General features: G+C 39.7%; 1 protein-coding gene across 3 annotated transcripts in view; it reads left to right on the forward strand.

Moving 5' to 3' along the window:
- Positions 1-5,523: 5,523 nt before the first annotated feature.
- Positions 5,524-13,027, forward strand: part of LOC102207484 (sodium/potassium/calcium exchanger 1-like) — a 23,759-nt gene continuing 16,255 nt past the window's right edge. For all 3 annotated transcript variants that reach the window (XM_005751409.1, XM_005751410.1, XM_005751411.1), the window contains exons 1-4: positions 5,524-5,792; positions 6,417-7,519; positions 9,466-9,633; positions 11,170-11,278. In XM_005751409.1, the coding sequence (XP_005751466.1) occupies positions 6,569-7,519; positions 9,466-9,633; positions 11,170-11,278 (1,228 nt within the window). In that variant the 5' untranslated portion in view covers positions 5,524-5,792; positions 6,417-6,568. The remainder of the gene's footprint in view (positions 5,793-6,416; positions 7,520-9,465; positions 9,634-11,169; positions 11,279-13,027) is intronic.

Raw genomic sequence — 13,027 nt, forward strand, 5'->3', positions numbered from 1 at the left:
TGTATATATGTATATGTAAGAATGTATGTTAGAAGAAAATAATATATCGCGATATATATCGTTACCGTACATGCTTCAAATTATACCGCAATATGGATTTTAGGCCATATCGCCCAGCCCTAGCTGCCATTCATCAGTGTGTAACAGTTGGATAGAAATGTGCTTGTATCAATGTGTGTTAATGGGTGATTAAGAGATGTTGTATAACGTGCTTCAGTGGTCAGGTAGAGCAGAAAAGCACTATATATACATAATTTTGAGTTATATATACATAATTATGGCTTAATTATGTTTTCTTAGCTTATTGCCTTTGTGCAATACAGCTAATCAATGACTTAATCGATGATGTTGTAAAATTCTTTCACACCTTTTTGTGATGGATTGTGAGTCTGATGAACTGCTACGTCACTGACGTTCTGGTTTATTAGTTACATTTAAAGCAGGCCTTTGAAACACGACATTTAGTTCCTTAATCTGCAGAGACACTCCATTCTTTGGGTCATCTATAATCCAGAAACATGCCAGTGAGTTTGTGAGCTTCATACTGACAGAAACTGTCTCCCCACAGGACTCTTCATCAACTTGCGGCACCTGTACAAGCAGAGAAGAAGACGATACCGCACGAGGAAAAGGAAAGTGCACTAACCGATCGACACCCTTGCCTTGCGCACACTTCAAAGCAGCTGGTTTTCTTTGTGTTTTTGTTTTGTTTTTGTTTGTTTGTTTTTTTATCCTTTTATTTCCTGTTCTCATTTTCATCCGCACACACTAAGGTGATGCTGGAGCACTGGTCACATTTTTTTCTCCACTGTGTCAACTCTGTCCTGTACTGTAAACGCTTCTGTAGCAGACGGATGGATCACGGATGCTGAACAAACGTCTCCTGATGGCACCATATGTGCTGATCTTACTGCTGAGAGATTGACTTGTTTGTTGTCTGTATTTATTGAGTTTTCCACACTAGAGGTGTCTTTATAAAGTAATGTTTTTGTTTGTTGATATTTTGGGACATAAATAAAAAAAGAAGGGGTTTTTTTTATCACAAGAATGGAAATGAATAATGAGAATCTTTATAATTGTGATTTATAAATAGCAATTTAGTTCATAATTAGAAAAGATATTGTTAATGCATAATTAGGAACCAATTTAGGACCTCTTTTGTCTTTCGTGTATTTCACGTTATTTATAAAACTTTAATAATAATAATAATGTTACACTCAAAGTTGATCTTTAAATCATGTTTACTGGAGCTTTATGGTATTTTAAGCCACATATTAAAAGTCACACTCCCTTTACCATCATTTCTCCTTACATGTAAATGTATTTGAAAACTGATGCAGTTTGGATGCCGTTCTCTGCTCTGATCCAAGATACAACTTCTCTATTATGTCCATTCCAAAGTCTTCAAGGTTTTTGAAAGTTGTTTTCTGCTTCAGTTGTCGCAAGTACATGAATGAGTGAGAGTCTAAACATGGCGTGTCATGTCCGCTTGAACACAAACCACGGTGTGGACATGGCAATACTGTATCCAAAAGAGAGGTTTTGTGATTAGCAGTCTTTACCATGTTAATATGAACTCTCCACAAAAAGGTCAGCTGTGAGGTAAATCTTCCAGAAGTTAAGGTTAAGCTATAACACCACTTGAACTTTTAAAGCTGTTGTGTCAGATGCCTTTACAATAAAACACTGTGGCTGCAAACTATGAACAGTTTTAGAGTTACTTTATTTTCTCCTCATTGGTTCCACGGTGCATTTGCAGCACTGAGCTTTGGATGGAGCTGTCAGTCACTCAGTGCTTTGAATATTAACAAAGTCATGCAAATGTTCTTAGCAGTTTGTTTGTTTTGGGAGTGATTCACAATCCTTCATACCAATCCTTGCGTTAGTTTCAACAGCAATGTGTGACAGTATGCATTTAGCTCATGATTTTCAAAGTTTGTTGGGGGTATTTTGGGGACAGGGGGATCTTCTCTTTGCATCTTCTCTTTTAGTCGCCCCAGATCCACTTGATTTCACTAACAGATCCTGTTCAGTGCATATAAAACATGTATGAAATATATAAATGATATGAGAAGGAGCTGTGCATGCCTTATTTTTTTGTCCCAGTGTTTCATCATTTCCTTAATTGTTCACTATTTCCCAGCCACTCTTTCTTTTGCATTTATTTGTTTGCTAACATTTTTGCCATTTCATTTGTGTTTTCATGGTCAATTTTGTTTTATGTTTCTCTGTTTGTGAGTGGATGTCGTTTGTAAGATACGTATTGGGCATTCAACTTGATGTGGAGTGCTTTGCATGTCTATGTTTTTGTTTTGTTTTTTTTTCTGTGTTTTCAGATGTTCTCATGCTGGCAAATTCAGGCCGGTGCTGGACCTTTTTATAAGTTTAGTTTCTTCACAGTGTTTGGGGAGGGGAAAGATGAAATAAACATTCTTATTTTGAAGATTCCTTTGTCATGTCACATTTTGGAGAGTATTTTGTGTTCTGACTTTCTTCAGGACATGCAGAGACTTGTTAATCCTTAACGGTTAAATTTCCTTTCCAGGTTAACAAAAAAACGTGTTTTATTTTATATTTGGCCATATTGGTTGTTTCAACTTCCTTCCTGTACCTTTGAGACAAAATTCACCTGATTGTCCCCTTACAAACAGAACAGTTTGAACCATCAGTAGGGTTGTGGTAGACCCTGGTATCCAGTAAGGGTCCTGGCTAGACGCCTCCATGCTAAAAACCAAGCCCTGGAATGGCGCAGCTACGTCTGCAGCCTGTCTGCAGCTCAGACACGAGCATTTCACTACATGTTGTACTCTGTATGATTGTGTATGTGACAAATAAAGGTTGGTTGGTTGTTTGCTTCTGTGCTTCATCTTGAGAGCACAGGATATATGCTCTCACTGAGATCATACAGAGCCAATAGGAGAAAGAAAGAAATGTTGGAAAGTGTATTTAGAGCAGTGTAAAACCCAAGCTTTTGGCTCACATAGATTACTTTTGACATATGTTGAAAATTAGTCTGTGTTTAATATGAGCATCCACCATTGACAGTATACACTCACCGGGCAGGTATACTTGTAGTGTTGGGTACATCTTGCCAGTACTAGGTTTGACACACATTTGCTTTCAGAACTGCTTTAATTCTTTGTGGTATAGATTCAACAAGGGTCTGGAAACATTCTCAGACATTTTGGTTCATATTGACATGACAGCATCTGCTGGCTGCACGTCCATCTTCAGTTCCACCACATCTCAAAGTTCTGTTGGACTGAGATTTGATGAGGCCACCTGAGTGCAATAAACTCACTGTCATATTCAAAAAACAGTTTGAGATTATTTCAGCGTCAGCGTGTTATCCTTCTGGAAGCAGCCATCAGAAGATGGGCACACACACTCAACAACAAAACTCAGTAAGCCTGTGGTGTTTAATCGATGCTCATTCATGCCTACCATCTGTATGTCCCAGCAGAAATTGAGACTCATCACACCAGGAAACAATTTTCCAGTCTCCTGTTGTCTAATTTTGGTGAGCTTGTGGCAATTATTGCCTCAGTTTTCTGTTCTTAGCTGGCAGCAGTGGCACCCAGTGTGGCCTTTTGTTGCTTCAAGGTTCGCTGTTTTGTTTCTTCAGAGCTGCTCCTCTGCAAACATAATGAATGGTTATTTTATTCGTCATTGCCCATCAGCAAACAGCAACACAGTCCTTCTCCCCTGAACCCTACAAGGCATTTTCACCCAGAGAACTGCCCACTCAATTTTTTCCCATTTTTCAGACCATTCACTGTAAACCCTAGAGGTGATTGTGTTCCCAGCAGATCAGCAATTTCTGAAATGCTCAGACCAGTCTGTCTGGTGTCAATAACCATGCCATGTTCAGAGTCACTGAAATCTCCTTTCTTCCCCATTCCGATTCTGACTTGACTGACTTGATGTCTGTATGCCCAAATGCAATGAGTTGCTGCTATGTGATTTTCTGGTGACATCTGTGTGTTAACGAGGAGCTGAACAAAAAGACAGAACAAAGTAATTGGTGTAATTTGTTAAAGTAACAAATCACGTCAGCAGACTCAGTAACAAAACCATGATGTTAAGATTATGAAAATTGATTCCAACTAAGTTTAATTAAATGTTGTTTTTAAAAAAAAGTTTTTTCATGTCTGTCAGTGTACAACATCACATAGTTTCTCTGTGTTTATACACCACTCTGCATTTAATCTTTGGTTATTATTCATCTCTGGGTCTCTTGCACAGTGTGTCTTTTGTCCTCTATACCCTAATCTTAAATTGGTTGCAGCAAATGGCCACCCCTCCCTTAGCCTGGTTATGCTGAAGGTTTCTTGATGTTAATGAGAGTTTTTCCTTCCCACTGTTGCCAACTGGATGCTCATAGGGGGTTGTCTCTATATTATTGTAGGGTCTTTAACTTACAGTATAAAGCACCTTGAAGCAATTGTTGTGATTTGGTGCTATATAAACAATCTTCAATTTGTATTTACTTGTCCCATAAGATTAAGAAAAACATAGCTTAAAAATTATTTCCAAACAACCTTTTGTTCCCTGAACAAATTTTCTGTTTTTTCTGAAGATCATCCCAAACTGGACCACCTTCAGCTTCCCCCTGCCTCCTGCTCCTGGATCAAAAGTGTCCTCACTATCCGGCCCCAATCAATCAAACTCAGCCTCTGCAAAAAAGATTTAAAGTACCTTCGCAAAACTACAGTATTAACAATTTGTAGATCATGTCAGAAGTTTTTATTAGTTACAATGAGCAGAGTATCACTGTGCATACTCTGTGTTGTCACAGTTGGTCTTCAAATCACTGTCCACTTGGTGTCATGTTGGTGTCATGTTTGCTAATCTAACAAGAAGGTGAATGACACTCATCCTTAACAACTACAATATAACGGGCCTAGAACAACTTCATATGACACAGCATGCTAAATATGTTAACTAACATCCACATGCTTTGCTAGTGGAAGCTCAGAGTATTCCAGCCATGGTACACTCATTAATTGCTCTTTGTTTTTGCTCTGCAGTTCTTCTTAATCATTTTTCGGATATGTTATAGTTGCATATATTATACTATGATCAGCTTGAAGGCTCACATTAATGCATTCCTACTAGTCCAACTGGATTAAGATGATGACGTCAGATGTATGCTTACACTTACAACAATTAAAATGAGAATGGTGAAATTATCCTTTTAAGTGCTGTTTACCCGATCTGCGCAATAGTTCGTTGATTAAAAATTAAATTAAAAAGCATTTAAGCCAGCAGAAGTTAATAATATAATCATATTAAGCTTTATTAACTTCATCTGTTTAATTATTTTGAGCGTTTATTTGCAGTGTTTCATTCCGAGCGGATATTTATGTTTAGATAACGCTTTCTTCTTTGTGAGGCAAATAAGAATTTCACGTAATAATCGGTTTCTCTATCTAAAACACCTGACCACACCCTAAGTAGGACCCAGCTTCCTGTGCAAGTCCCTGAACGCCCCATTATTCTACATCAATTCAACAGGCAGCAGAGTCTCAGGATTCGCCTCAAAACTACACCTGCGAGCCCAGCAGCAGTTTGAATGTTGGCGTATTGATACAGCCTCATGTGTGAGAGGGAAGGTGAAAGGTGTTTGGCTGCTTATCCTCTTAGTAGCATTATGCTGAGCCTCGTACAAGCCCTGCCATGCGGTGCGCCCTTGTAGTTCCCCAAAAACCGGAGTCAGCATCTCTGCGTCCGTTGCGCACAGCTGGAGGAGCAGTCCGCAGCGGCGCGGGGCCGAGCAGCCGGCCGCACAGGTAAGATCCGCGTCCTTGCTCTCTTCACACCGCTGCTTTCTGCGATTTATGCTCTTTTTGCTGATAGAGTGTAGATTAATGATGTACACCGACCTTGCATTATAATCCGGGCTGTCCTCAATTAAACCCCAACGCGCGTCTTTCACTCGCAGATTTCATGTTTTGTTTTTTGTTTTTTTTGTTTTTTAAAAAACATGTTGACGTTAATGCACATCTGGCAGTATTAATTATTAGTATTATTTCATTTACAGCACGCGCGGATTTCATCACGCTAATTTCTGTGCGCTCTTTAAGCCACAATCAGCAGGAATCTCAGTATTTACTGATTTTATTTAGACGGATCTCCTGTTTTTTCTCGCCGCTTTAACATGTTTGACGTGTTTTCAATAGACTCCTATTATGTGAGAAGCTAAAGCCTGAGTGATTATGTAGCCATAGTAACAGGTGGCTGTCTGCATCCTCTATCACCCTCAAATACACACATAGATACACGCGCGCGCGCACACACACACACACACACACAAACACACTTTTCCTTAGTATAGTATGCAAGCAGAGGGGACATTATAAATACACACGTGTTCATGATGTGATTTTAAGCTGTAGGTATTTTCTGGTTTTCAGTCCTTCCACAGGTCAAAGCTGAAGATGAAACACACTTTGTGCGTACATGTGCTTTTTTGTCTGCTGTTGGCTTCTTCACACCACATAAGAGCGCAGGCATGACTAAGGATTAGCAATGCATCTGACATAACTTCCTGTTTGGAGTCGAGACAATGAACGTATACTTGCCTCAGAGGAGGAGACTAAGGTGCAGCCGCATCCTCTTCTTTATCTCAGGTGTGCTGCTGTGTTTCGTCTACACCTTGACTTTGAAGGCCAGGCTGTCACAGCCACTAGCCTCCGCCCAGACGGATGATGGAGCGGAGGTGGGTAGCGATGAACATGTGGAGGTCAGCATCCAGGAGTTGATAGCGTCTAATGAGACTGAGGAAACTAAAGCTACCCTGGTGAAAGTCGTCAACAGGACGGATATCGAACAGTGTATCTATGTAGATCCCCAGCCTCCCAAACCGCCACCAACTCCACCGCCACTGACCACCACAACTCCACACTACCCCCCAACCCAGCCACCTCACAGGAAGGGTGACTACCCAGAGGACTTGTTCTCGATAGAGCAGCGTCAACAGGGCTGGGTGGCCCTGCACATTGTAGGGATGGTTTACATGTTTGTCGCCCTGGCCATCGTCTGCGATGAGTTCTTCGTCCCTGCGCTGGAAGTCATCACCAACAAGCTGGAGATCTCAGATGATGTGGCTGGGGCCACATTCATGGCAGCGGGAGGCTCTGCCCCTGAGCTCTTCACCTCCCTGATTGGGGTCTTCATCTCCCACAGCAACGTGGGTATCGGCACCATTGTGGGCTCAGCCGTCTTCAACATTCTCTTTGTGATCGGCATGTGTGCCATCTTCTCTCGGGAGATGCTGCACCTGACCTGGTGGCCTCTGTTCAGGGACGTGAATTTCTACATCCTGGACCTCATCATGCTTATCATCTTCTTCCTGGATAACATGATCCTGTGGTGGGAGAGCATCCTGCTGGTGCTGGGCTACATCAGCTATGTGAGCTTCATGAAATTCAACAGTCAGATCGAGCAGGCGGTCAAGACCCAGCTTAACAAACACATGAGCATCGTTAAGGTGTGGACCACAGAGGAGCCAGAGAAGGTCAGTAAAGGTCCCTTTTTTAAAACAGGTGTTCAATGGCTACAGTTTGCCCTTTTTTCTGTCTTTCTTTTAATTTCTTGGTCTGATTGATGAATTGTGTCTTGCCTAGAGGTGAAATCATTAATTCCTGAGCTAAAATAATTAATTAGTTGAATAGTTCATTAAGAGATGATAATTACACAGTACATTGGTTGGTAATCATTTTTAATACAGAAAAGGCAGTGTGCGTGTGTGTGCTGCTTGGACTAGCTTACCTGCCATCAGGCTTCCAGGCTTTCTTGGTCACTTTGGTTTTTTGCTCTTTAAATTTAGACAAATGAACACTTGCTGTGACACTTTTATTGCACTTTCGGTCAAATTATATTCAACATGAGCAACTTGAGCATCTTCTTTTGTTCATGGTTTCACGCTCACTGTGAGGAGAGATGGGGGTTGAAAGCATGAAAGAAAGTAACATCCATAAATAACTGCACATTTCTACAAAGACTCACAATTCACTGAAATGAAACATGAAATTAGGTAAAATAAATAGAAGAAAGAAAAAAAAGATTAAAGGTTTGCCTTCAGACAGGCTTATGGAGTCAGTCACTGTGCAGAGGTACATTGCTACACTGGGTTTGGCTCTTTCATGAGATTTGTTGACATTAGGAGAGAGAATGAAGCGTTAACAGGTGTTAGAGTTATTTTTGCTTCAGCAATAAGAGAACAAAATAATTTCTTTTATTCATCACGCATTTATCAAACATAAAAGGATGGATGCAGCCAAAACAGATGTTTCTCTAAGTAGTTGTTACCAGAGATACTATCTATCCATTTATTTTCAGTATACACAGTATATTTTCTATCCTTTCATCTCCGCACAGTTGGGACTGCCGCCTGCTCGGACACACTGAAAGAGAGACAGTGATTTGTGGTTCTGAGCAGGTGAAAGACTGTATTTGTGTAAAATCCTTTGATGGTACTGAACAGAGAGGACTCCAGGTGTCATAGATGGGGCGTCACAGGGTGGAGTGATGCAAGTGTCAGTCTTTCTGTCAAAGCCCTGAAATACCACTATATAGAGACATCATTTCATTTACAATTTAAAAACAAAGGAATAAAAGGTTCATTTCCTGCAGGCTGAACAGCTCTCTGCTCCGCTGCTGCTGGGAGAGATCAGCAAATGTCTCAAGGGCCCGCAGCAGATTCGCCAATTAGCCTGAAGCATGTCTGCAATCAGCATGTGCTTCAGTATTAACACCAAGTGCAGTGAGATGCGTTGCCACATTGCTGGGTCAGAATTGCTGAAATTCAAAACCTCTTCACAGATTTCAGTACATGGTGTTCACATTTATATACATGCTCAACCATCATTTCTTTTTGTTCTTTTCATCAATAGAACACATTAATATCACCTGTTGCATACACAAACACATATATACATAGATTTGGGAGCTCAGTTTAGGAGCATTCATCGTGGAAGCTGTGTATCAGTAGGAATAATGCAGTTGTTGAAACTGGAGATTTAAAAAGGATCAGCCTCAAGGCTTAAGGGTTGTGACTTACTCTTCTGCTGATGGTGAAAAACTCATGCTGGCTGGACTTTTAACTAGATTAGGGGCTTACTACTGTCTTTTGTAAAGGATTAACCTGGAATTCTTGACCTGTCTCAAGACTACAGCTGGAACCATGTCAATTCATCACTTTGCATGTCTACTCCTATGACTGAGTATAGACTGAGTTTCTACAGTACATTACAATACAATACAATGTTATTTATATAGCACATTTAAAAACCAGAGGTATGTCAAAGTGCTTCACAGAACCAATTAAGAGCAATAACACATGCAAATACAGACCAATCAAATTGCCAAAGCAATCTCCGCTGTTCATATGCTTGAATGTATACGTGTGAGGTAACTCGAACTACTGGTAACCTGAACTGCTGTTAAACTGCCTCACTATAGGAAAGTGAAGCACCACCACCTCCACCACCTGCTGCTGCTTCTCCAGCTGCTCCAGTTGCTGCGCCAAAAGTTGAAGAAAAATCCAAACCAGAACCTGTACAACCTCCAAGCAGCCCTCAAAGCAGCAAACTGCTGCCAGACTCACAAGATGACAAGACAAGACTCAAGGTTTGAAAAACAAACCTTTTGTTGGTTTAGAACATATGAAGGATTAGCAAAGCCCCAGCTCTGAAAAATTAAATACAGTGAAATACTTAAATCTAGTCTTTCTATTGGCCAGTAGAGGGTGAACTCCCCAGTTGCAAAAAAGGATGTCCAGTTATATAGATGTCTGGCAAAACAACTCTAATGATCACTTTTTAAAGGACATCAGTAAGCACTTAAATGTTGAGTTTATGGTGTCAGTCATTATTTTCAGTTCTTACTGAATATAAAATGATGTTCAATTTGTAAATTATGGTTTAAATTACAGTCCAAAAACATGACAAAACAGACTAGCTTGTTAGTGACCCCATGGTGTCATTAGGAAACTCAGATGTTTTAAGTTCGTTTAAACCTGTAAACAAATACAGGCCATTTACCATGGTGTGAAAAAAAGTCAATACCACATAAGCATGCAGTGTTCCTTGGCCACTCCATCACTTCAATCTGGCCTGGAAACACTAATATGGTAATGGGACAACTGGGTGATGCCACAATGGCCCTTAAAGCTTTTATATAAAGCTTATGTTATTTGTTGGCTAAATCTCCAGTTAAACTGCAGTGTGACTTCCTTAATTTCAAAGCAAAAATTAATATTTACTTTATGAATTAATGGAGGGATGCATCAGCTCATAATGGAATAAGATCGTAAAGGATCAGCAGATATTTTATCTACACAAGGAGTGTAAGGCTCTTCCTGTTGTAGCTGTTGTAGTAGCATTTAAGTGTTAGAGTTACTTTTAAAATCTGTAGGTTTGGTTTATTTTATATGTATATGTATTGTTAGCATACACACAAACTCTGATATAATAGCATAAGTTCTTTAATAATTAATAACCTAGTGAACTTGTTACTTGAATTTACACAAATTTAAATTATCAGACTTACTTGGCCTGGCTTGCTACTATGGTAAGCTAGTTAGCTGGACATGCTAATGTTAGCATCTTGCGTTAAAGCAGAGAAACATGTTGATTAATCTGTTCCTCACACTTTCATTGACTGTTTTTGGCCCTTCAACGTTTGAAACAAAAGTCAGAAGTCATCTGATGAGACAGTTTGTTATTTGATTTTTGGGGTAGATATCGAGGTCCATCAGGCACTAGTCCTTCTCTCCCTTTTGTTTTTATTGTCCAATTCTTAAAGGTGTTTATCACAAGGCAAGATAGTGACATTGGCAAAACAGCCTGTACATATTGTTACCTTTATTATTGTTTGTTGTTGTAGGGTACGCTCAGGTGTCATTTACAGTCCTGTTGTATTTAATGTTTTAAACCCATTCCATTTATGTGTAGTACCAGGACCCTGGTTCCTCTAACTGGATCATAGCCATAGTTGACATTATTAATTATACCTGTTTTTCTCCTTGCAATACCTTGTCAAAATGGCTGCTCTAACAAAAGCAAAACACCTTTTTGATTCTCACTGGTCTGCACTGGTTAGTATTATTAAAGGTTCCCTAAGGTTAAATGCTTTAGTTCTGACTAGGTGCCTGTTGTCCTGTAGGTGCGTCCAGCCCTGCAGCGAGGAGGCAGCTCAGCCTCCCTACACAACACCTCGCTTCGGAGCACCATCTTCCAGCTGATGATTCACACATTGGACCCTCTGGGAGAAGGTAACCAATGTTTTCTCGGGTGATAATATCACGTCTGCAGCAAAATTAGAAATTAAAAATGCACAGTGCTCATTAAAAACTGGTTCAACATACATATTTGGGTCAACAACCAAATATGTATGTGTAAATGTCAAAGTTCTAACCTCATTATTTAGCTACAATTTGATCCTTAATTTTAAAGGACTTTCTGTGATGAAGTATTTTACCATTTTAACATAAGTAAACAAGATGCAAGATGTTGGAGACGGTTGATCTGATATCCTCGTGTTGGTGTTGTTCCCAGATCATCATACTAAATGTTGTTCCAGGATCAACATTGCAAGTGACCAATCAGAATGTTGTGACATCATACCTTTGCGACTTCGGGAAAAACCGGCGTAAAACAAAAAACTGTACTTAAGCTGCGTGAAACCGCCTCTGTCCGCCGATCAACGGACCCTGACCCTAACCCTAACCGTAACCCTTTAATAAACAGTAAGCAGAATTGATATTGTCCTTGCAACATTGGAATTTCATAAATGCACGAATGGCTTGGCGCACAAAGGAATAACGTCACAACAATGTGATTGGTCACTTGCAATGTTGAACCTGGAACAACATTTTCATGATGGTCTGGGAACAACACCAACACGAGGATATCAGATCATCCGTTGGAGACAGCAGGACCTCACTAATGATTACTTTCATTATCAGTTCCCTAATAAATTTGTCTGTAATTAGATTTAATATTTTTTCTTACTTCTGTACCTGATGCTGCATCTTCCATTCAGGAGAAGTTAAATTAATTAACAAATAGTTAAATCTGCTTACAGCTTCTTTACAGTTTTCTTGACATTTATTAAAGGCCTATAAGCTTCTTATAAATGCTTAGAAGGCTTAAATAAATCATTATCATGCATAAGAAAAAAAAGCTGTAATTAAAAATAATAAATAAAAAACCAAGTGAAATCCTGTTGATCGATTAAATGTTCCAGCTTGTTGCAAAGTTGCCAGTGACTCAGCTGTATCCCTCCTGTCCCTTTCTCTGAGTCAGTGTCGCGTGATGAACCGCAACGACCTTCAGTCTGTCCTCGAACTCACCGGTGTGCTGTTCCCTAACTCAAAGCACTGAGCCACTGTTGATCCTTAATCAGCTTTTCAATACAGGGTAATAAAAGCTGGATAAGAGCCAGCATGCTAGCAAGCCGAGCGCTTTATCTCTGTGGAAGCAGAGACCGGCTCCTTGCAGCTGGACTGCAGTACGCAACCCTAACCCTAAACATGAGTGATTTCCAGATAAATAAACCCGTGATTTTTTGCATACAGTTCATTTGTGGAGCAACTGGTTTCAGTGCAGCAAGTGTGCTGCAGTGTATTTCTGTATTTGTGCTGACAGCAGAAGAGAAGACTTTGGTCCGACATAAAGGAATCTGACTTATCCGTTATTTCAGCTGATCTATTAGGTTTCATTCACTACATCAGAACAATGTGAAGTTACATCTTTCTAATTCAGAAACTTCTGCTGTATTAGGGAGTGGTATTTAATTGATTTTTTTCATTCTTTTGTTAAATTTAAACAATATTAACCCTAGAACACTATCGCTATAAATAGTAACACGATCACTAATGCCGGGTGATTTTTACCCGATATAATATAACCAATGAAAAGTAATCAAATATATCAAAATATGACAACACATGACAAATTAGAGTGGTCTTCTTTTACTTTCAACTGTGCCATGTCTAACAAAATGAAAAATAAAACTCCTA

This window comes from Pundamilia nyererei, unplaced genomic scaffold (genome assembly GCF_000239375.1).
Source record: "Pundamilia nyererei isolate P.nyererei 1_Seehausen unplaced genomic scaffold, PunNye1.0 scaffold00310, whole genome shotgun sequence".
NCBI lineage: Eukaryota > Metazoa > Chordata > Actinopteri > Cichliformes > Cichlidae > Pundamilia > Pundamilia nyererei.